This window comes from Ranitomeya imitator, chromosome 3, assembly GCF_032444005.1.
Source record: "Ranitomeya imitator isolate aRanImi1 chromosome 3, aRanImi1.pri, whole genome shotgun sequence".
NCBI classification, from domain to species: domain Eukaryota; kingdom Metazoa; phylum Chordata; class Amphibia; order Anura; family Dendrobatidae; genus Ranitomeya; species Ranitomeya imitator.
In genome coordinates, this window is record NC_091284.1 from 434,459,439 (window position 1) to 434,482,615 (window position 23,177).

The 23,177-nt window shown below is 42.7% G+C and overlaps 1 protein-coding gene across 5 annotated transcripts in view; it reads left to right on the forward strand.

The window, feature by feature from the left end:
- LOC138670188 (ras GTPase-activating protein 4-like) overlaps window positions 1-23,177 on the forward strand; it is a 324,283-nt gene that overhangs the window by 123,428 nt on the left and 177,678 nt on the right. For 3 of the 5 annotated variants that reach the window (XM_069757300.1, XM_069757303.1, XM_069757301.1), the window contains 2 exons: window positions 10,578-10,634; window positions 13,360-13,473. In XM_069757300.1, the coding sequence (XP_069613401.1) occupies window positions 10,578-10,634; window positions 13,360-13,473 (171 nt within the window). The remainder of the gene's footprint in view (window positions 1-10,577; window positions 10,635-13,359; window positions 13,474-23,177) is intronic. The other 2 variants (XM_069757302.1, XM_069757304.1) reach the window with 2 other exon arrangements.

Sequence of the window (23,177 nt, forward strand, 5' to 3'; positions counted from 1 at the left end):
AACAGAAACCATGGAAAGTCTACTTCTAAAGCAGATAGATGAAGCTGCAACCCATGATGAGGTCCTGGTTATGGGGGACTTTAACTACCCGGATATTAACTGGGAAACAGAAACCTGTGAAACCCATAAAGGCAACAGGTTTCTGCTAATAACCAAGAAAAATTATCTTTCACAATTGGTGCAGAATCCAACCAGAGGAGCAGCACTTTTAGACCTAATACTATCTAATAGACCTGACAGAATAACAAATCTGCAGGTGGTCGGGCATCTAGGAAATAGCGACCACAATATTGTACAGTTTCACCTGTCTTTCACTAGGGGGACTTGTCAGGGAGTCACAAAAACACTGAACTTTAGGAAGGCAAAGTTTGACCAGCTTAGAGATGCCCTTAATCTGGTAGACTGGGACAATATCCTCAGAAATAAGAATACAGATAATAAATGGGAAATGTTTAAGAACATCCTAAATAGGCAGTGTAAGCGGTTTATACCTTGTGGGAATAAAAGGACTAGAAATAGGAAAAACCCAATGTGGCTAAACAAAGAAGTAAGACAGGCAATTAACAGTAAAAAGAAAGCATTTGCACTACTAAAGCAGGATGGCACCATTGAAGCTCTAAAAAACTATAGGGAGAAAAATACTTTATCTAAAAAACTAATTAAAGCTGCCAAAAAGGAAACAGAGAAGCACATTGCTAAGGAGAGTAAAACTAATCCCAAACTGTTCTTCAACTATATCAATAGTAAAAGAATAAAAACTGAAAATGTAGGCCCCTTAAAAAATAGTGAGGAAAGAATGGTTGTAGATGACGAGGAAAAAGCTAACATATTAAACACCTTCTTCTCCACGGTATTCACGGTGGAAAATGAAATGCTAGGTGAAATCCCAAGAAACAATGAAAACCCTATATTAAGGGTCACCAATCTAACCCAAGAAGAGGTGCGAAACCGGCTAAATAAGATTAAAATAGATAAATCTCCGGGTCCGGATGGCATACACCCACGAGTACTAAGAGAACTAAGTAATGTAATAGATAAACCATTATTTCTTATTTTTAGGGACTCTATAGCGACGGGGTCTGTTCCGCAGGATTGGCGCATAGCAAATGTGGTGCCAATATTCAAAAAGGGCTCTAAAAGTGAACCTGGAAATTATAGGCCAGTAAGTCTAACCTCTATTGTTGGTAAAATATTTGAAGGGTTTCTGAGGGATGTTATTCTGGATTATCTCAATGAGAATAACTGTTTAACTCCATATCAGCATGGGTTTATGAGAAATCGCTCCTGTCAAACCAATCTAATCAGTTTTTATGAAGAGGTAAGCTATAGGCTGGACCACGGTGAGTCATTGGACGTGGTATATCTCGATTTTTCCAAAGCGTTTGATACCGTGCCGCACAAGAGGTTGGTACACAAAATGAGAATGCTTGGTCTGGGGGAAATTGTGTGTAAATGGGTTAGTAACTGGCTTAGTGATAGAAAGCAGAGGGTGGTTATAAATGGTATAGTCTCTAACTGGGTCGCTGTGACCAGTGGGGTACCGCAGGGGTCAGTATTGGGACCTGTTCTCTTCAACATATTCATTAATGATCTGGTAGAAGGTTTACACAGTAAAATATCGATATTTGCAGATGATACAAAACTATGTAAAGCAGTTAATACAAGAGAAGATAGTATTCTGCTACAGATGGATCTGGATAAGTTGGAAACTTGGGCTGAAAGGTGGCAGATGAGGTTTAACAATGATAAATGTAAGGTTATACAAATGGGAAGAAGGAATCAATGTCACCATTACACACTGAATGGGAAACCACTGGGTAAATCTGACAGGGAGAAGGACTTCGGGATCCTAGTTAATGATAAACTTACCTGGAGCAGCCAGTGCCAGGCAGCAGCTGCTAAGGCAAACAGGATCATGGGGTGCATTAAAAGAGGTCTGGATACACATGATGAGAGCATTATACTGCCTCTGTACAAATCCCTAGTTAGACCGCACATGGAGTACTGTGTCCAGTTTTGGGCACCGGTGCTCAGGAAGGATATAAAGGAACTAGAGAGAGTACAAAGGAGGGCAACAAAATTAATAAAGGGGATGGGAGAACTACAATACCCAGATAGATTAGCGAAATTAGGATTATTTAGTCTAGAAAAAAGACGACTGAGGGGCGATCTAATAACCATGTATAAGTATATAAGGGGACAATACAAATATCTCGCTGAGGATCTGTTTATACCAAGGAAGGTGACGGGCACAAGGGGGCATTCTTTGCGTCTGGAGGAGAGAAGGTTTTTCCACCAACATAGAAGAGGATTCTTTACTGTTAGGGCAGTGAGAATCTGGAATTGCTTGCCTGAGGAGGTGGTGATGGCGAACTCAGTCGAGGGGTTCAAGAGAGGCCTGGATGTCTTCCTGGAGCAGAACAATATTGTATCATACAATTAGGTTCTGTAGAAGGACGTAGATCTGGGGATTTATTATGATGGAATATAGGCTGAACTGGATGGACAAATGTCTTTTTTCGGCCTTACTAACTATGTTACTATGTTACTATGTTACATATATAAATATATATTATACATACACAGTCACATTACACAGGTATTCAGGTTCACATTACTTTCTTAGCTGCAGAAGTGTCACATGAGCAGAGGACAGCTACAACAGCCTAAGAGTGTATGAAACATCCGCGTGCTGTCCGTATACAAGACAGGTAGCATACATACAGCATACTCACCAATAGTGTTGAGCATTCCGATACCGCAAGTATCGGGTATCGGCCGATACTTGTGGTATCGGAATTCCGATACAGAGTTCCGATATTTTTGCGATATCGGGAATCGGTATCGGATCCATATTAATGTGTAAAATAAAGAATTAAAATAAAAAATATTGATATGCTTACCTCTCCGGAGGCCCCTGGACATCACCGCTGGTAACCGGCAGCCTTCTTTGTTTAAAATGAGCGCGTTTAGGGACTTCCATGACGTCACGGCTTCTGATTGGTCGCGTGCCGCTCATGTGACCGCCACGAGACCAATCAGAAGCCGCAACGTCATTCTCAGGTCCTAAATTCCTAGAATGAGGAGTTTAGGACCTGAGAATGATGTCGCGGCTTCTGATTGGTTGCGTGGCGGTCACATGAGCGGCACGCGACCAATCAGAAGCCGCGACGTCATTCTCAGGTCCTAAACGCGCTCATTTTAAACAAAGAAGCCTGCCGGTTACCAGCGGTGATGTCCAGGGGCCTCCGGAGAGGTAATTATATCAATATTTTTTATTTCAATTCTTTATTTTACACATTAATATGGATCCCAGGGCCTGAAGGAGAGTTTCCTCTCCTTCAGACCCTGGGAACCATCAGGATACCTTCCGATACTTGGTGTCCCATTGACTTGTATTGGTATCGGGTATCGGTATCGGCGATATTCGATACTTTTCGGGTATCGGCCGATACTATCCGATACTTTCAAGTATCGGACGGTATCGCTCAACACTACTCACCAATGCAAGTCAATGTTTTAGTTCACATGAACATTTTTTTACATGTAGACCAATTGTCCCCATGTAATAAATCACACTTTGATCCATGATACAGATCAGACTCGCCCTTTGTAAGTCAATGGCTGCTCCAATGTAAAAAAAAGATTGCCTTAAAGATGTAAAACAAAAAACAGCCATAAAGGTGGCATACAGATGTAAACAATGGCTACACAAATTGCATGACAACAATAAGGATGAGAAATTGTTTTTTTTTCTGGATAAAAAACTGACAATTTATTATACATTATTGTGAATTAGCAGATCAATTGTCTTTGTGTCTCTTTCATATTAGAATTTTTATGATGATAACTTTAGCAATTTTAATTTCCGGCTATATGTTTTCTTTGGGCCTTAGTCACTGATAAGAACTGTTGAAAAACTGGATGCAGTACAAAGTAACATATTCTCTTCATTGTAGTAATGTAAGATCCTATTTTTTGAGATTAGACATAAGAGGGTATTTTTTTGCAGATTGTTATAATTTCTCACTTGATTTATGTTGTTTTTATTTTCAATAGGATGAGACTCACTGTCTGAATTTAAAGTATAACATTTGATCCTCTAATTCTGAACTTGGGGAAATTAGGTTTTTTTAAGTTTCAATCCTTTAGATAGGATGTTGAAATATGAGTGCGAAAACAAATGTTGTTTTTTTTGTTTGTTTTTTTTAAACCCCACATTCAGGAAACAGATGCATCCATGCTATTTCTGCATCAGAGGAAATTAATGACTGGAAATTAACTTAACTGAGATTGCTAGCGCTCAGCTGGGAAATCACATTGCTTTCCTTTTCAAATAAGATAAATGGAGCCAAAGTGGTATTTTGCAGTTTTCTTAGCTATTGTAAATACACTTTTGGTGACATCCTGAATGGTAGATAAATATGCATTGTTAAGGTTTAAAGTGGATTGAGTTCATACTTTTCATTTCATTCCTTACATTTTTATATACAAAAGCTGTATATTTTAAATGATGCTCATAGAGCGAGAACGGATGTCCTCTAACTAAACAGTGACAGGTTTGTTTACTTCCTATGTAAGGACATTACATAAGTAGTGAATACATTTTTATCCTTCTGAAAAGAATCAGGCAATGCTATCAAAGGGAACCTGTCACCAGGTTTTCCCCATATAAAGTACAGTCATAGTTTTTATTATACTTACGGACGAGGTGGTCTGATTTGGTTTGGCACCTCCTTTCTTCTTGCGGTCGTCATCCTCCTTTCCTTAACCCCTTCAGGACCTTGGGATTTTTCGTTTTTCCATGTTCGTTTTTCACTCCTCTCCTTCCCAGAGCCATAACTTTTTTATTTTTCCGTCAATTTGGCCATGTGAGGGCTTATTTTTTGCGGGACGAGTTGTACTTTTGAACGACATCATTGGTTTTAGCATGTCGTGTACTAGAAAACGGGAAAAAAATTCCAAGTGCGGTGAAATTGCAAAAAAAGTACAGTCCCACACTGGTTTTTTGTTTGGCTTTTTTGCTAGGTTCACTAAATGCTAAAACTGACCTGCCATTATGATTCTCCAGGTCAGTACGAGTTCATAGACACCTAACATGACTTGGTTGTTTTTTACCTAAGTGGTGAAAAAAAATTCCCAAAAAAAAATATTGCGCCATTTTCCGATACCCGTAGCGTCTCCATTTTTTCGTGATCTGGGGTCGGTTGAGGGCTTATTTTTTGCATGCCGAGATGACATTTTTAACCCCTTCATGACCAGGGGATTTTTCGTTTTTCCGTGTTCGTTTTTCGCTCCCCTCCTTCCCAGAGCCATAACTTTTTTATTTTTCCGTCAATTTGGCCATGTGAGGGCTTATTTTTTGCGGGACGAGTTGTACTTTTGAACGACATCATTGGTTTTAGCATGTCGTGTACTAGAAAACGGGAAAAAAATTCCAAGTGCGGTGAAATTGCAAAAAAAGTGCAATGCCACATTGGTTTTTTGTTTGGCTTTTTTGCTAGGTTCACTAAATGCTAAAAATGACCTGCCATTATGATTCTCCAGGTCATTACGAGTTCATAGACACCAAACATGACTAGGTTATTTTTTATCTAAGTGGTGAAAAAAAATTCCAAACTTTGCTAAAAAAAAAAAAAAAAAAATTGCGCCATTTTCCGATACTCGTAGCGTCTCCATTTTTCGTGATCTGGGGTCGGTTGAGGGCTTATTTTTTGCGTGCCGAGATGACGTTTTTAATGATAGCATTTCGGTGCAGATACGTTCTTTTGATCGCCCGTTATTGCATTTTAATGCAATGTCGCGGCAACCAAAAAAACGTAATTCTGGCGTTTCGAGTTTTTTTCCCGCTACGCTGTTTAGCGATCAGGTTAATACTTTTTTTTATTTGATAGATCGGGCAATTCTGAGCGCGGCGATACCAAATATGCGTAGATTTGATATTTTTTTTATTGATTTATTTTGATTGGGGCGAAAGGGGGGTGATTTAAACTTTTATGTTTTTTTTATTTTTTTCACATTTTTTTAAACTTTTTTTTTTATCTTTTGCCATGCTTCAATAGCCTCCATGGGAGGCTAGAAGCAGGGACAGCACGATCGGCTCTGCTACATAGCAGCGATCTGCTGATCGCTGCTATGTAGCAGAATTGCACGTGTGCTGTGAGCGCCGACCACAGGGTGGCGCTCACAGCGACGGGCAATCAGTAACCATAGAGGTCTCAAGGACCTCTATGGCTACAATGGAGACGCATCGCCGACCCCCGGACATGTGACGGGGGTCGGCGATGACGTCATTTCCGGCCGCCCGGCCGGAAGCGGTAGTTAAATGCCGCTGTCTGCGTTTGACAGCGGCATTTAACTAGTTAATAGGTGCGGGCAGATCGCGATTCTGCCCGCGCCTATTACGGGCACATGTCAGCTGTTCAAAACAGCTGACATGTCCCGGCTTTGGTGCGGGCTCACCGCGGAGCCCTGCATCAAAGCAGGGGAGCCGGCATCGGACGGTATAGTACGTCCGATGCCGGTAAGGGGTTAATGATAGCATTTTGGTACAGATACGTTCTTTTGATCGCCCGTTATTGCATTTTAATGCAATGTTGCGGCGACCAAAAAAATGTAATGCTGGCGTTTCGAATTTTTTTCTCGCTACGCTGTTTAGCGATCAGGTTAATGCTTTTTTTAATTGATAGATCGGGCGATTCTGAGCGCGGCGATACCAAATATGCATAGATTTGATTTTTTTTTATTGATTTATTTTGATTGGGGCAAAAGGGGGGTGATTTAAACTTTTATATTTTTTTTATTTTTTTCACATTTTTTTTAACATTTTTTTTTTACTTTTGCCATGCTTCAATAGCCTCCATGGGAGGCTAGAAGCAGGCAAAGCACGATCGCCTCTGCTACATAGCAGCAATCTGCTGTTCGCTGCTATGTAGCTGAAAATCAGGTGTGCTGTGAGCGCCGACCACAGGGTGGTGATCACAGCTGCCGGCGATCAGTAACCACAGAGGTCTCAAGGACCTCTATGGTTACAATTCTGAAGCATCGCCGACCCCCGATCATGTGATGGGGGTCGGCGATGACGTCATTTCCGGCCGCCCGGCCGGAAGCAGTAGTTAAATGCCGCTGTCTGCGTTTGACAGCGGCATTTAACTAGTTAATAGGCGCAGGCAGATCGCGATTCTGCTCGCGCCTATTACGGGCACATGTCAGCTGTTCAAAACAGCTGACATGTCCCGGCTTTGAGGCGGGCTCACCGCCGGAGCCCGTATCAAAGCAGGGGATCTGACCTCGGACGTACTATCCCGTCCGAGGTCAGAAAGGGGTTAAAGGGTATTTGTCAGCAGGGTTTTGCTATCGGTGTAATATGAGAAAACAGCTTGATGTATGGACTGAGAACCTGATTCCCGGGATGTATCACTTAGGCTTCATTCACACTTCCGTCGTTTGGCGTCCATCGCAATGCGTCGTTTTGGGAAAAAAATGTATCCTGCAAATGTGCAAGTGACTCATCCCTGAAATCAGGCTCTGTCCTTACATTATGCTGCATTCAGATTAAATATCAAAAAGCTGCTGACAGATTCCATTTAAGGGCCTTTTACACAGAGCGATTATAAAGCAGAAGAACATTAGATCATTCAAATGTTCCCAATTTTTGGCCATGGGAAGCGAGCATACTAATTGATAACTCCCTGGTCATTGATCACATTTTTTCTATGAGACCTAAAAATTATCTTTAGTCAGCATTGCATCCCCTCATGTAACCGGCATCTGCTAGTTGTTAGTACTAAAAATATGACAAGAGGTGGAAAGATCATATGATTATCTTATGGTAACAAGTTGCTTATATTGTCGATTGGCGCTCATTTTCCTGTGTATCCTCTGATTTAAGGGTCCCCTGTTCATAAACTTACAACACGTTGACCTGCTGCTCCTCATTTGTAATCTCTGAGGGAATCTTGCAGCATGTAATCAAGATCTCTGCAGCATTGCCATGGGGAAAAATCACATGGTGCCTCTTCTGAAAAAAAGAGGACTTAAACTCTATAGCTCCACCTGTTGGAAGTAGCGATCCTACAAGTCACAATCAACTCTTTAACGAGTCGTGTAATATGACTTAGGATAAAAGCCAAATCAGTATCTCAATTCGCAGACACGGTGTTTCGCGCTGTTGGTCCTCATCAGTGCGAAGCATGAGAACTGATTTGGCTAGGTGAGATGCTCTGGACTGGGGTCTAAAGGGTAACGTTTCTCCTTATGGAGAGTGACATATCATCTCTGGCTTGTCAAGGTAAGGAGGCTTATTCGCCGTGCAATGCTCCTCTGGGAAATATAATATGCAAATTGCCTTTTCTGGAAAAAAAGAGGACTTAAACTCTACAGCGCCACCTATTGGAAATAGCGATCCTACAAGTCACAATCAACTCTTTAACGAGTCGTGCAATATGACTTAGGATAAAAGCCAAATCAGAATCTCAATTCGCAGACACGGTGTTTCGGGCTGTTGGCCCTCGTCAGTGCGAAGCATGAGAACTAAATTGGCAATTTGCATATTATATTTCCCAGAGGAGCATTGCATGGTGAATAAGCCTCCTTACCTTGACAAGCCAGTGATGGTATGTTACTCTCCATAAGGAGAAACGATACCCCTTAGACCCCATGGTGCCTATTAAAATCAATGGAATGTGCAAATTTGTTGAGTCCTCCAGAGCATGAGACTTTCTTTACAACCGTGTTGTTTTTTGAGCTGGCTAATAGAGGTGATTCCTAAAAGGGGAACTCTTTCTCTTAATGGAATATTCCATAATTGCGAACTATCCCTCGAATTTCCCTGGGATATCCACTATTTGGATCAGAAGTCTCCAACATCTAGCACGTACATTATTCCAATGCAGTGCATACTTGTATATGATACCCATGTGTGCATCTAATATAATAGAAAAATTGTTAGATTTTTTTCAGAAACATGGCATTCTCGTCCATGGTCTGTGTCTTGTATTACTTCAACTCAATATTCAACATTGAATTTGAGCAGTTGCATCAGGATGTAGCTATTTGCTGCCACCATGAAACTCCGGTCTGATTACAGAACGTTTCTACCCTCCCACATTATTTTAAAACAACATGTACCCACCTTGCAAAAGCATCCACCACAAAACCTTATGCACACCTGGACTCATAGCATGCTGCGGAAAATATTCTGCTGCAAAAGGTATGTGTTAAGAAGGGCAAGTGGTCTGGTTCAAATCAAAATGGAGACTATCTGACACTGTATGGCTCATTGGACCTTTGCATAGATAGAACACTCTGCTTGGCATAATGAATCTCAGCAACCAAGGGTGATGATCTCATACAGAGCCATGTTTGCTGGAAAGTCAATACACAGTTAAATTAGTCAAATATACAGCAATATGACAAGACTAGTATGTAGACAGATGAAGAGGGAATGTATTTGTGCTTTCAGTGCGTATCATCACCATCATGGATTAATAGTTTATCATTTTCATATGCTATATAGCCTCTTAAAGGGGTTGCCCAATAGTTTACGATAAAAAAGAAGCTTATTTTAAAATAACTGCTGTTTTTTTTTATTACAGGCTGCAAGCTGGGATGTGCCATATTGGCACATGATCACTGCTGCCAATCAGTAAATATGGAACGTGACCATGAAGGCCACTGATAAGCAGCAACAGTCTTGTGCCAATTTAGCATATCATTGTTGGCTGCCTGTAAGCAAAGACCACCAGGCATCGGCAAAATGTATGTGCTCAAGCATCTTGGATTGAAGAGGTGGAAGTACTGGGTTTTTGTATGTTTTTCTGTTTACTACGACATCTGTGGATCTTTTTTTTTTTCAAACTATTGGACAATCTCTTTAAGATGGTACCATTGGGCGCAAATTGATTGTTTTAGGTTAGGACTTGTTCATCTTGGGCCAGAGCTGTGAGTATGAGAATAGGTAACAGCTCTCGGCTTATGTGTATCACTGCCACAGAGTCATACCTGAGTAATACAAAAATGTAAATTTAAAAGGTACTATTAAAGGGGTTGACCACCACTAGGACAACACCTTCGCATTCCTCAGGTTTGGCCCCATTAAAATAAAACAAAAACCTATCCTCACCTCCCAAGTCGTCGATGTTAAGGCAGGGTCAGCATTTGTGTTCCCAGGACTCACATGCAAATGTTATGACACATGAGTCCTGCCTCTAATCACCGCTGGCATCACTGTCCCCCCCTTTGGACAAATCAAACATCAATAGGAAATCAGAGAACAGCCACAGCCCTGACTTCCCGTTTATGTTCAATTTGTCTGAAGGCGAGGACAATGAAGTTGTCGTTGATTGATGCAGGGCTCGTGTACCGTCACAACCTCACGTGAATGCCGGGAATGTGAGTGCCAACACCACTGGAATGGCGCTGGCACGGGAGGTGAGTATAGGTGTTTTTATTTTACTGGGGCCAAACATGAGGAATGAGAAGGGGTTGTGACTAGTCAATTCCTGGTTGGTAATTATACTAATAAGGATGGACTTTTTTGACTTACAGTTTATGACTGATCTATTTTCTGTTTCTAGAACAGGCAGCAGTGATCCATACTGCATTGTGAAGATTGACGATGAGACAATTATCAGGTGAAACACTTCATTTTCTCCTTTCTATTTGCATTTCTGCCTTTTCGTTCTTAGAAATGTATCTAAAGAGACTTCATATTTGACATTTGCCAAATGCCCCAGACAATGTAAATGGCTGCCATCCAATTCTAACATTTGACTTTGGCTGTAAAAGTATATTGTTCATAGTATAAGAAGTGCTTCCAACTCCCCCGCTTGTGTCCACTTGGGATTAATAAAACAGACGTTGTTTATAGGAGTCCTACTAGGAACATAACAAGAAAGCTATATATATAGATGTTTTAATCCCCCAGCTTACAAAAGTAGAAAATAAACCTAGAATTGTCATATTGCTCTTCATTCTGTGTGCCTGGTAACATTTGAATCACAGAGGATTTCATACATGATAATCTGACAGTCTTGTTGCTGTGTCAGAATATTGCAGGGCTATTGGAAACTATGGGAATTAATGAGCAGATCTTTAAATGGCTAATGTGTAGACGACATCCATCCAATCAGGAGCCCAAGGCTAGGAGAAAGGTTAGTCAGGGAATATGGCTACCTAGGACGAAGCTCTTCAGATCATGCAGTAAGTGTATTCTCATATTAGAAACTAGATGGTGGCCCGATTCTAACGCATAGGGTATTCCAGAATATGGATGTCCACGTAGTATATTGCACAGCCCACGTAGTATATTGCCCAGTCACGTAGTATATTGCCCAGCCACGTAGTATATTGCCCAGCTACGTAGTATATTGCCCAGCTACGTAGTATATTGCCCAGTGACGTAGTATATTGCCCAGCCACGTAGTATATTGCACAGCGACGTAGTATATTGCCCAGCCATGTAGTATATTGCCCAGCCACGTAGTATATTGCCCAGCCACATAGTATATTGCCCAGCCACGTAGTATATTGCACAGCGACGTAGTATACAGCACAGACACGTAGTATATAGCCCAGCTACATAGTATACTGCCCAGTCACGTAGTGTATTGCCCAGCCACGTAGTGTATTGCCCAGCCACGTAGTATAGTGCCCAGCCATGTAGTATATTGCTTAGCCACGTAGTATATTGCCCAATCATGTAGTATATTGCCCAGTGACGTAGTATATTGCCCAGCCACGTAGTATATTGCCCAGCCACGTAGTATATTGCCCAGCCACGTAGTATATTGCCCAGTCATGTAGTATATTACCCAGTGACGTAGTATATTGCCCAGCCACGTAGTATATTGCCCAGCCACGTAGTATATTGCCCAGCCACGTAGTATATTGCCCAGCCACATAGTATATTGCCCAGCCACATAGTATATTGCCCAGTGACGTAGTATATTGCCCAGCCACGTAGTATATTGCCCAGCCACGTACTATATTGCACAGCGACGTAGTATACAGCACAGAGCCATGTAGTATACAGCACAGACACGTAGTATACTGCCCAGTCACGTAGTATATTGGCCAGTCACGTAATATATTGTCCAGCTACGTAGTATATTGCCCAGCCAGGTATGTAACAGGTTAAAAAATAAAAAGAAACATATACTCACCCTCCGAGGGCCCCCTGTAGTCCTATCGCCTGTGTGTGGTGCACGCGGCAGCTTCCGGTCCCAGGGTTGGTATGAGCTCAGGACCTGTGATGACTTCGCGGTCACATGACCGTGACGTCCTGGCAGGTCCTTCTCGCATAGCATCCTTAGCACAAGAACCTGCCGCTTGCACTGCCGAGGACTGGACGACACGTCGGAGGGTGAGAATAACGTTTTTTTTTATTATTATTATTATTATTATTATTTGTAACAGTAGATCTTTTTACTATTGATGCTGCATACGCAGCATCAATAGTAAAAAGTTGGTCACACAGGGTTAATAGCTGCGTAACCGGAGTGCGTTACACCGCACTCCGGTAACGCTGGCATTAACCCTGTGTGAGGGCTGACTGGATGACTGGAGGGGAGTATGGAGCGGGCACTGACTGCGGGGAGGAAAGAGCGGCCATATTGCCGCCGGACTGTGGCCGTCGCTGATTGGTCGTGGCAATGGTCGTGGGTATTTTGCCACGACCAATCAGCGACTTGGATTCCATGATAGACAGAGGCCGCGACCAATGAATATCCGTGACAGAAAGAAAGACAGACAGACAGAAAGACGGAAGTGACCCTTAGACAATTATATAGTAGATGTGGGCTGTCAGGTAACACGCCACCAGATTCCAAGGCTCGCCCACCAATATAGTAGGCCCACCTCAGAGTGTTCCTGACTGAAACGAGCTGTACGCAGCGTCCAATCCACAGCGCAACATACCCTAACAGTTGAAACATATATTTTTAGGGGTGATTCTTCAGGCTGCAACCTGTCCTGACACATGACTAGAACTGATTGCAGCTTGAAATATGTGATGACGCCCATTTCCATCACATTCTCAGGATTAAAGCATTAGTTGTTCAAGTTGACAGATATTCTACTGCTTAAAAAACCATAAGGAGTAGTTTTTTAAATGAAGAGATACTTCTCAGTAAATATGCATTTCATTGTTAAAAAAAAAAACATTTAAAACAAGACTTGTTTTATATCTAGAATATCTTAGTATTCTGTCAGTGTTATGAAAAGTCCACAGTAAAGCAAAAGTGAATATAGAAAATCTCTAATAATGAGAAATATAATCCTCTTATTTTTAATGGTAAAGCACATTCAAGTGACTTATTTTTACAGATTATTCTAAGTACACAATTTGTTTTTCCTTAGGACAGCAACTGTTTGGAAAACCCTTACACCGTTTTGGGGAGAAGAATACAAGGTCCACTTACCACCAAATTTCCATTCGGTATCCTTCTATGTTATGGATGAAGATGCACTTAGGTAATGCATGAATAATGGAAGACATCACATTTTTCAGCATTCATTGTAAATTATTTAACTAGATTGTGTGTTCATAAGATCATTTTCCCACACTATTAAAAACCAACTAGGTAATATACGCTAGTAAAATACAACTATTCTCTTTCACTCCCGGGCTTCTTTTACATGGAGAAGATTTAATCAGTATGTTTCATCAGTATTTTATAGTAGTGCATAAAAAAGTATAAGTATGAATTTACATGTTGCAGAATTGCAACAAATTTTCAATGCTTGTTTAAAAACAACTAATATCTATTTAAAATTAAATAAAATCTATTTAGATTTTTGCTATGTGACCTGACAGCACCATGAGGTAGGGACAGAAACTCTGATTCCAGTGATGTATTACTTAGTTTACTGGGTACAGCTGTATATCTCGTCCACACCACAGCTTCCTGTGCACACTGTGTAGTGGCAGAGAGTTACTAGTGCTGGGAAAGTGGTTGGACTAGGCAGCATGAGGCTTGGTGTCCTGCAGTAATAATCTCCTGCTAATAAAACACTGAATATATTGAAAAAGCAAAATACAGCCCATTAAGTGACACATTGCTTTAAAGGGAACCTGTCACCCCCAAAATCGAAGATGAGCTAAGCCCACCAGCATCAGGGGCTTATCTACAGCATTCTGGAATGCTGTAGATAAGCCCCCGATATATCCTGACAGATGAGAAAAAGAGGTTAGATTATACTCACCCAGGGGCGTTCCCGCTGCGGTCCGGTCCGATGGGCGTAGCGGTCCGGTTCGGGGCCTCCCATCTTCTTACGATGATGTCCTCTTCTTGTCTTCACGCTCCGGCGCAGGCGTACTTTGTCTGCCCTGTTGAGGGCAGAGCAAAGTACTGCAGTGCGCAGGCGCCGGGAAAGGTCAGAGAAGCCCGGCGCCTGCGCACTGCAGTATTTTGCTCTGCCCTCAACAGGGCAGACAAAGTACGCCGGAGCCGGAGCCGCAGCGTGAAGACAAGAAGAGGGCGTCATCGTAAGAAGATGGGAGGTCCTGGACCAGACTGCGACGCCCATCGGACCGGACCGCAGCAGGACCGCCCCTGGGTGAGTATAATCTAACCTCTTTTTCTCATCTTTCAGGATACAGCACATCAGGGCTTATCTACAGCATTATAGAATGCTGTAGATAAGCCCCTGATGCCTGTGGGCTTAGCTCACCTTCGATTTTGGGGGTGTCAGGTTCCCTTTAATCAGGGACTCTGATCCTATATTATGGTGCTCTCAGATTATGCAGCAAAAAAGTTGTGACTGATTCCCTTTAAGGGCATGATGCATTTTCTTACCTGCAGCAAGTCAATTCTGCTATGATTTTGTTGTGGCTATTAGATTGGCCAGAAATATTTTTATAAACCGCTGTTAATCACAGAAAATATTTTACGGGAATCTGTCGCCAGGTCTTTGCTATCCCATCCCATGAAAGCAGCATGCTGTAGGGGCATAGACCCTCATTGCAGTAATGTGTCACTTGCTGTTCTACTTGCTGTTATTTTGATAAAATCACTATTTTATCTGCTACAGATCTAGCATTTCTCTGAATGTTGAGCTCTGTTTAACTACACCCACACCACTCATTCGCAGCATTATGACCATATACAGTGTACATAGAAAGACAGTGGTGTGGGCGGGGTTATACAGAGCTCATGAATATCACAATAGGCTTAGTTGTCCTATAGTGATAATCTCCTGCTGATAAGATAGTTATTGTATCACAACTGCAGCAAGCAAGCAAGCAAGTTACGCATAGCATCAATCAAGGTCTCTGTCTCCACATCATATTGCTCTTAGATTAGGTCACAGACAACTGCTGACAGATTGCCTTTAAAAGGCTAATACTATAACAGTCCCCTGTCACGCCTGCTCCAACATGTCCCTAGTACACCTCCGGACCAACTTTTCCTACTCCAATAATAATGTTAATGTGACGTGACCACTGCAGTCACTCACTGTCCACAGTGGAGACCTCAGTGATATTATCACAGCACAACTTGGTTGCAAAGGTCATGTGTCACCAGCGTCGGACTGGAGCATCTGGGCCCACCAGAGAAAATCATTCTTGGGGCCCATTATGTAGCTACATAGAAATAAATACAAGACCACCAACTATGCGGTAAAACACGCTAATATCAGAGTATAATTTAAGGTAGTACACATCTTAGTGATATAGCAGGGGTTGGGGTAGCCCCCTCATAGAATATAATGTAGTCTCCTCATATAATATAATGCAGACCCTCTCATAGAATATAATGTAGCCCCCCTCATAGAATATAATGTAGCCCCCCTCATAGAATATAATATAGCCCCCTCATAGAATATAATGCAGCACCCCTCAGAGAGTATAATGAAGCCCACTCGTAGAGTATAATGAAGCCCCATCATAGGGTATAATGCAGCCCCCTAATATAGTATAAAGCAGCCGCCCATAGAGTATAATGCAGCCCCTTCATAGGGTATAATGCTTCCTCCCATAGAATATAAGGTAGCCTTCTCATAGGGTAAATGCAGCCCCCCTCATATAGCATAATGCAGCCCCCCAGTGGTTCATGCAGCTTTACATGAACACCCGAGCCTTACACTATGGCTGGTCCGAATAACTAAAGCAATTGTTACCATCTACCTCTCGTGTCTCCCCTTTTCCTCATAGTTTGTAAGCTTGCGAGCAGGGCCCTCATTCCTCTTGGTATCTATTTTGAACTGTGATTTCTGTTATGCTGTAATGTCTATTGTCTAAACTACAACAGGAGGAAAAAAAAGGAGGACAAAACCTCCACTATTCTAGAAAAAACACCACAGAAAAACAGGCAAAGGTGCTTACCTGTCTAGGCCTCAAATCAAATGCACTCTCATGGTGCAGTGGGCCCAAATAAAGATGGCGACTACACAGGTGTGATAATACCAAATAAGACAGCCAGCCGACAATCAGGGAATGGCTGCTTGGCACACCAGTGCAAATAAATAATCTGCAGCAGTGTTCACACAGAGTATGCACAGCAACTGGATCCTAGCCAATTAGTAACGCCATGTGGCGGGCTGACCAGCGCTAACTGTAATGCGTCCCGTGTGAACAGAGGCCACAACTTACAAAGCCATCAGAGCCCAACTGCACCTCAAAAAGTAAAAGTAAAAAAAAGTGCACAAGAACATATCAAAATATGTAAGGTATTAGTTAATATTATGGCCACAATACATAAGCTGGCAACCCACGTCAAGGGTCCTCACGCTTGCCAGTCCTAGTCTGACATCAAAAACTACAACAGGAGGAAAAAAAAGGAGGAAAAAACCTCCACTATTCTAGAAAAACACCACAGAAAAACAGGCAAAGGTGCTTACCTGTCCAGGCCATCTTTACTTGGACCCACTGCACCATGAGAGTGCATTTGATTTGAGGCCTAGACAGGTAAGCACCTTTGCCTGTTTTTCTGTGATGTCTATTGTCTGTACAAGTCCCCTCTATAATTTGTAAAGCGCTGCGGAATATGTTGGCGCTATATAAATAAAATTATTATTATTATTATAATGTAGACCTTCATAGAGTATAACGCAGTACCTCCTCCATAGAATATAATTTAGCCCCCTTATAGGGTATAATGCAGCCCCCTCATAGGGTATAATGCAGTCCCTCATAGAATATATTGTAGCCCCCTCAAATAGTATAATGCAGCCCACACATAGAATATAATGCAGCTCCCTCATAAGGTATAATGCAGCCCGCTCATAGAATATAATGTAACCTCCTCATAAAGTATAATGTAGCCCACTCATAGGGTATAATACAGCCCCCTCATAGGGTATAATGCACCCCCCAGAATATAATGTAGCCCTCTCATAGGGTGTAATGCAGCCCCCATAGAATATAATGCAGCCCCCTCATATGGTATAATGCAGCCCCCTCATATACAGGGTAGGCCATTTATATGGATACACCTAAATAAAATGAGAATGGTTGGTGATATCAACTTCCTGTTTGTAGCACATTAGTATATGGGAGGGGGAACATTTTTCAAGATGGGTGGTGACCATGGTGGCCATTTTGAAGTCAGCCATTTTGGATCCAACTTTATTTTTTTCAATAGGAAGAGTGTCATGTGACACATCAAACTTATTGAGAATTCCACAAGTACAACCCCTGGCAAAAATTATGGAATCACAGGCCTGGGAGGATGTTCATTCAGTTGTTTAATTTTGTAGAAAAAAGCAGATCACAAACATGGCACAAAACTAAAGTTATTTCAAATGGCAACTTTTTGGCTTTAAAAAGCACTAAAAGAAATCTAGAGCAAGAAATGTGGTAGTCAGTAATGGTTACTTGTTTAACCAAGCATAGGGAAAAATTATGGAATCACTCAATTCTGACTTAAAAATTATGGAATCACCCTGTAAATTTTCATACCCAAAAATAGCACCTGCATCAAATTAGATATGCCTGTTAGTCTGCATCTAAAAATGAGTGATCACACCTTGGAGAGCTGTTGCACCAAGTGGACTGACATAAATTATGGCTCCAACATGAAAGATGTTAATTGAAACAAAGGAGAGGATTACCAAACTCTTAAAAGAGGGTAAATCATCACGCAATGTTGCAAAAGATGTTGGTTGTTCACAGTCAGCTGTGTATAAAATCTGGACCAAATACAAACAACATGGGAAGGTTGTTAAAGGCAAACATACTGGTAGCCCCAGGAATACATCAAAGTGTCAAGACTGGAAACTTAAAGCAATATGTCTCCAAAACAGGAAATGGCAACAAAACAAATGAGGAAAGAATGGGTGAAAACTGGAATCAACGTCTGTGACCGAACTGTAACAAACCGCCTAAAGGAAATGGGATTTACATACAGAAAAGCTAAAGGAAAGCCATCATTAACACCTAAACAGAAAAAAGCAAGTTTACATTGGGCTAAGGAAAAGCAATCGTGGACTGTGGATGACTGGATGAAAGTCATATTCAGTGATGAATCGCAGATCTGCATTGGGCAAGGTGATGATGCTGGAACTTTTGTTTGGTGCCGTTCCAGTGAGATTTATAAAGCTGACTGCCTGAAGAGAACATGCAAATTTCCACAGTCATTGATGATATGGGGCTGCATGTCAGGTAAAGGTGTCGGGGTCGTCACGACAATATCCTTCCTTCACCAGTCATTCCAAATTAGATTATGTGAGCATTGGTACCGGATAAGAATGAGTCAGACAAAGGCTGGTTCAAACTCAGTGCATGCTCGTGTGTCTACAAGGTGTAGCAACGTCACAGCAACTGACTTTATTTCCTGATACACAACATTATATGGTCTATTGGGGGAAGATGTGCAGAGGGCGGGGTTAGGCGGGGTTTAAGCAATATATGTCTAGTATTCAGTCTCTCTGGTTGGTTCTGACGTCATCTGATGGATCCTCCTGTCTCCACGTCACTTTAAGTTTCGACTTCAGCAGAAATGATACTTAGCTTCTGGAATGTGAAATTTGCTTCTTTAGCAGAAGCAAAACTAGGGCAAAGGTGAATACTGGCAGCCATGTTAAATACAGTTACATTTGCATTAGCAAGCAAAGGGAAAAACTTATTGTTTCACAGCATAAGAATATAAAAGTACAAAAGTGTATAAAGAAAATATATTTTCACCTTGACAAAGGCACTGGGGAGATGGCTGTCATTACATCTTCAATAAATGTACAAGTTTATGTTGATATTTTAGACACTTTTCTTATCCCATCAATTGACTGGATGTTTTTTTTTTTTTTTTTTTATTAAATAGATTTTTATTGAAAGCGAATATGAACAATACAATTTATGCATTTTCCAGTATATTACAAAATTTTTACATTTTCCAAACCCCCAACAATCCCAACAAAACCCAAACCTCCCCCTCCCCTGACAGCTCATACCCAGTTATACTTTGTTACCAGTATTGATGGCTCTTTGAGCCATTTGAATCACTTATGTCCGCTTGTTCTTTAGCACTCTCTTCCTTTCAGAGGCCCTCATCCTCCCATTTCCCATACCTACTATCCCAGCTCGAGCCACGGAGACCACATTTTATCAAATGTTTCTATTTTCCCACGTCTTTTGTATACCCCCCTTTCCAAATTGAGACCATGTTTAACATATTTCAGGAATTCACCCCTTGTAGGCGGCTCATCCTTGATCCAGTTCCTTGCTATTACCTTCCTTGCCATATATAATAGCCTAGCTATTGCTATCTTCCAGGTGTTATCCACTCTAATTTCCTCTACATGTCCCAGTATACACACTATCGGATCTCTCGGCACTCTGCATTTATACGCCCCTTCCACACGGCTCATTACCACCAACCAGAAAGCAACCAGTCTTGGACATGTCCACATCATGTGGTATATTCCTGCATTCTCAGTCTTACATCTCGGGCATTCAGAGTCCGCACGCAACCCCGCTCTGTGCAACACTTCCGGTGATTTATAGACTCTGTGCAAGATGTACAGCTGCGATAGTCTATACGGCTCGCTCAGTGACACTCGTGGAACCCACTCCAACACCGACTCCCAGGTTTCATCCTCCATTGGGCCTAAATCTCTTTCCCATTTCGCTCTCGCTTTTAGAGGGAAGTCTAGTAAATATGCATGTAGAAGGTCCTTATAAAGGGTGGTAATGACTCCCCTTGTGGACCCTTCCCCACATACGTATTCCAGAACTATGTCCTCCTGGATCTCAATACCACCGCCCTTGTTTTGCGCTTTAAAGGCATGTTTCATCTGAGCATATTGATACTCCCCAGTCGGTCTCAATCCAAACTCTCCCTGCAGCTGCGAAAAGGACTTTAATCCTTGTTGTTGAATTATCTGAGCCACCAAGTGGATTCCTTTGGCCTGCCACTCCACCAGCACTCCAAGAGCCGCAAACTCAACCAAATTATTATTAAGCCATATCGGTGTAAATTTAGTCAGCCCCGTAACCCCCCGAATATGTCGCAGTCTGGTCCATAATTTATGTATCAAAAACATAGTTGGGTATAATTTCCCCAATACTCCCAAGGAGCCATCCTCCAGACACTGCGCCACCGGTCTTCGGTTTGTCACCCTCTCCATCAAGTGTTGTACCGCACTGGTAGACGCTCCCCGCGCCCAGCCCTTCAAATGCTGGCTCTGGGCTGCAAGAAAATATAACTCAGGATTGGGTAAAGCCAATCCTCCATCTTCCTTGGGTCGCTGAAGCGTCTCCAGGCGGATACGTGGGTACCGCCTCCCCCATATCAGGCTTCTAAAAAGAGCATTAATCTGCCGGAATTTCCCACGTGGAATCCAAACTGGCGCATTATGTAGGACGTAAAGTAATTTGGGCATCAGAACCATTTTAATGAGATTAACCCTACCCACCACCGATAGGTGTAATTTATTCCACGCATCCACTTTTGCTTTAAGGGCGCCCATGAGAGGAGTCAAATTCCTATACAAAAACTCTGTAACTGGCATCGAGATCCATATTCCCAGGTATTTGAAAAGGGATGCCACCTTAAGCCGCCCCTCTCCCAATGGCTCACTTCTGCTCTCCTCCACCCCATCCACCTCGAAGAGGACCGATTTATCCCAATTTATCCTCAATCCCGACAAGGCTCCAAATTTCCCAATGATCTCGATAGCCCCATTCAAGGCTTCATCCGGGTCCGCCAGGAACAGTAAAATGTCATCTGCATATAACGCGATCTTCTCCTCAACACTCCCATATCTGAACCCAGGAACCTCATCCGATTGTCGGATCTTAGCGGCCAGTGGCTCCACAGCTAAGGCAAACAGAAGGGGCGACAGTGGGCAACCCTGCCTCGTACCTCTGGCCAACTTTATAGGCTGAGAAAGTTCCCCATTCACTCTAATTCTAGCTGTTGGTAGTGAATATAACAGTTGAGTCCATGCCACAAATTGCGGACCAATACCCATACACTTCAACACCCGCCAGAGATATCCCCACTCCACACTGTCAAACGCCTTATGGGCATCCAAGGATGCAATAACCCTTCGGCCACAGTTGTCAGACTTCAGCTGTAGGTTCATATGCAGCCTCCGCAGATTAACCGCTGTAGACCTGTCAGGCATAAAACCAGACTGATCCGGATGTACAAGGCTAGCAATGACGCTGGACAAACGGGTAGCTAACACCTTGGCCAAGAGTTTGACATCGATGGTTAACAGAGAGATTGGTCGATACGACTCAGGCTTCCCCAGATCCTTATCCTCCTTCGGAATAACCACTATAATAGCCTCCCTCATAGATGCTGGGAGATACCCTTGGCATCCAGCCTCCTCCAGTACTAACTTTAATCTGGGAATCAGCACTTCCTCCAAACTTTTATAGATTTCGGCTGGTAACCCATCAACCCCAGGTGCCTTCCCATTAGCCATAGACTTCAGCGCCCGACTCAGTTCCTCCTCGGTGATAGGGGCATCGAGGCTCACCCCATCCTCCTCACTCAATTTCGGAAGACCCAGACTCTCAAGGAAAGTCTCCGTATCTCCGGCTGACTCATTGACCCTGGAGGAATACAAGTCCGCGTAAAAGTCCGCAAAGACCTTTATAATTTCAGGTGTTTCAGATACCCTGCTCCCCCCATCTGAAACCAACGAATGTACATACGAGGTACCACGCTGAGCCGCGGCTACCACCGATAGCATGTGTCCCACTGTTTCTCCCTCCTGAAAATAAGCCACCCTCTGAAACTCCCGCTTCCTTTCAGCTTTTCCCAGCAGAATCTTTTCCATACAATTTTGCGCTGTTCTCAACCTTTTCTCTGCCTCAGAAGTCCCCAGCACTACCATCTCGTCCTCTGCGGCTTTCAGCTCCTCCAACGCCACTCTCTCCGCTTCCCTCGTCTTCCTCTTACACCTACTAATGTCTCTAAATAGTAACCCTCTCAGGTACGCTTTCATTGCATCCCAAACAGTTAGAGCATCTGTACTCCCATCATTTAAAGCAAAGAATTCCGTCACCTCCTTCCCTATACCGTCCAAATCAATACTCTGTAACCAGTTAGGATGGATCTTCCATTCTCTCCCACTTGCGGTCCGTGTCCCCAACAACCTAACCTCCACCTCAATTGGACTGTGATCCGAAAGGGCCCTCGGCAGATAACGCACCTCTCCCACCATTGTGTCCAACAGGCGGTTACCCAGCGCCATATCAATTCTGGATAGCGTAGCATGAGCCGGCGAGTAGCACGAGTACCCTCTCTCCCCAACATGTCTAACTCTCCATAGATCAATCATGCCTATTTCACGCACATAGGTACCAAATGTTGTAGTGTGCCCCTCCGACCTGTTCTGGGTGTTCTTATTTTTATCCCAAAAGTCATCACAGATATTGTTCAAATCCCCAATAATTAAGAGTGGTAGTGGTTCCCATCGTTGCACCCTCTCCAACACCTCCCTGATCTTCTTACTTGAATATGGAGGTGGAATATACATTGCCGCCACACACAATCTCACTCCATACAATATACATTGTATCACCACATACTGACCCTCAGCATCCACACATACTTTCACCTCTTCATACTGCACTCCCACCGGCACCAACACTGACACACCTCTTGAGTACGTCGAAAAGGTAGAATGATACCCTTTCTGTATCCAACGTCTATTCAGTACATCCACTTTCTCCTGTATCAAGTGCGTCTCTAGCAAGCATATCATAGAAGCCCGCTGATCCT